This window comes from Phaethon lepturus, unplaced genomic scaffold, assembly GCF_000687285.1.
Source record: "Phaethon lepturus isolate BGI_N335 unplaced genomic scaffold, ASM68728v1 scaffold7008, whole genome shotgun sequence".
Classification (NCBI taxonomy): Eukaryota; Metazoa; Chordata; class Aves; order Phaethontiformes; family Phaethontidae; genus Phaethon; species Phaethon lepturus.
In genome coordinates this window covers 1-2306 of record NW_010559609.1, presented here as the reverse complement: position 1 = coordinate 2306, position 2306 = coordinate 1, and the positions used below count along the sequence as shown (strand labels likewise).

General features: G+C 46.5%; 1 protein-coding gene across 1 annotated transcript in view; it reads left to right on the top strand.

The window, feature by feature from the left end:
• The window catches only part of LOC104625702 (dynein heavy chain 9, axonemal-like), a gene marked incomplete at its 5' end in the record, with an annotated part of 19205 nt that extends 18998 nt beyond the window's left edge, over positions 1-207 (top strand). The window contains 1 exon segment of the mRNA XM_010293399.1: positions 1-207. Within this exon segment, the coding sequence (XP_010291701.1) occupies positions 1-156 (156 nt within the window).
• Positions 208-2306: the final 2099 nt, after the last annotated feature.

Genomic DNA, 2306 nt, shown 5'->3' with positions numbered 1-2306 from the left:
CCTGCTGACAAACAAGATATCCGTAGTACATACCCATGTCCTGTATACAAAACACGCCAAAGAGGACCGACTTACGTGTGGACTTTTAACCTTAAAACTAGAGAAAATCCTTCCAAGTGGGTGCTCGCTGGTGTGGCATTGCTGCTGCAGATCTAGGCTCACCAGCAGAGCACTTCATTTGCAAATCCCTAACAATGTCTTTCTCAGACAATTAAAAAAATAATATCCTGAGATTGAAGCCAAGCTCCATCTCTCTGTGTACCAGGCACTTAACCTAAACAGAGCCTGCAAGGAGGGGACAGAGGTGGAAAGGTTACACAGGGACCAGATTCTTGGCTGCTGTAAATCAATGTCCTGCCCAGTGTTCCTATACAGTGTTGCTGCAATGGAGCACTGAAAGATCCCAACCCACAGCCAGATCTTCCATACCCAGAGAGTTCTAAGCTCAAATCTGAATCTAATGTTTATTTCTCTTCTGTATTCAAAGTAGTTTTAAAGTCAGTGGCCTTCTCCCATTTCCTCAGATAGTTCAGTGACGTGTGAAATTCTTTAGACCTGGTTCTTTTCCATACATGAGTGTTTCTTCGTCATATGTGTAATGTTGAAAGTTAGAGCATCAGCAGGGGTTGAGATATGAACTGTTTTTTGCTAATATTCCTGTAAATTTTAAAAACGTGAAAAATACTGTTAATATCCAATGTGCTTAGTGTAATCAACAGTAAAAATACAGCACAGGGATTATTTAAGAATATTTCATGATAGAAATTTACTAATAAAAATCATTATTGCTGGACTAGTCTCTCAAAATTGCCTGGAGGCCTGGATCACATGAAGAGTGGATGCAGGTCAGGTGGGACAAATGCAGCCATTTGGATAGTTCCACTTACAATTACAAATGCTGTGGGTGAGAACTGATGTGTTTCTACACATGCGCAGAAAGCACAGAGAGGGATGAGTGGGGTGTGCATTATCTTAATGAGCCAGACACACAGAGCGTTGCTCTGGACTGCAGAAGCTGAGCACTTGGGAGGTAGAAAATGTGAGAAGTGAGGTTGCCTGGGGAAATGGAGCTGTGCCGCACTCTCCGTGCCATCTGCAGTGCTTCGTTGCACAGCACAGGACCTTGACTCTGTCTAATATTTGCTGTTTCTTTTCCTCATATGGTGCACAGTATCGTCCTGCCCTTCACCATGCAAGCTGCCATGAGTTTTTAATCTGTGGGGTCCACTGCCACCTTTGAGCTCACTGCAGGTATCAGCCTGGGTGCCTACAAGGGAGCCTGTGTAGGATGGAAGGGGAAGATGGCAGATGTGCAGAGGATTTGGCTTCAGTGGAATTGGCACTGATGAACACCTCAAAACTTTCCTACTCTAACCCAACACCAGGTCGCAATCTCACAGCCACGCTCAGGTCTCTGTCAGGGACTGTGACCCTCCTTCGGGAACACTAAAAACCCTGTTACTCAGGATGAATCCCCAAAGTCAATGAGCACTTCAACAAATGCTGCCTTATCTTGAGAGGTCCCCACTCACCAGAGTTGGCTCTGAATGGGCTCAGGGGTCTAGCCTGAACTAAACTGGGGAAAGGGGAGGATCACCAACCAGCTCTGTTCCCGCTGCCTACATGGTGGCATTGAAACTTCCAGGATCTTGTTTCCAGGCAGCCGTGGGGTTCATAGGGTAGGAGTCCACAGCCTGGCGAGACCTGCAAGTCTGAGTGGGTCACCTCAAGCTGCCCTGATACTCCATGAGGGACTTTGTGCTCCCACTTCATCCTGCACTGGTCATCAATGAGGGGTCAGACCTGGCTCTCATTTCCCCGTGCTTACTGTGAAGAAATGGAGTGAGTAACTCAGACCAAGATGTTTAACTTCCAGACTTCTTAAATTAGGTGAACTGGACTTGATCAGCCTGTGGTATGGCCACTGCAACCATGGGAGAAGGATCTAGCTCCAGGTTTGAAATTGTGCTTCCCAGCTAAGTTTGGAGCTCAGCATCACAAGAGTCTTTACACACCAATAGGTAGGAAAGAGTAGTGGATTGGCAAGGACTGTACCTCCCATGTGCCATGTCTTCTGGGTCACCCAGCAATATCACCTTTGCAATATCTTTGCACCTGGGACTAGCAGCAGCAGTCCAAGACACTCTATTGGCCTGAAATGCAGCTGTGGTTCTTGTGCAGTGCTCGGGATGGTGGAGCGGATGGAAGGAATATGGGTAAGAAAGAGGCTCATGTACAAACCACAAAGGGTATCTGGGGATTACTTACTGTATTATACTGTTTACAAACAGAGAAGGACTGGTGAG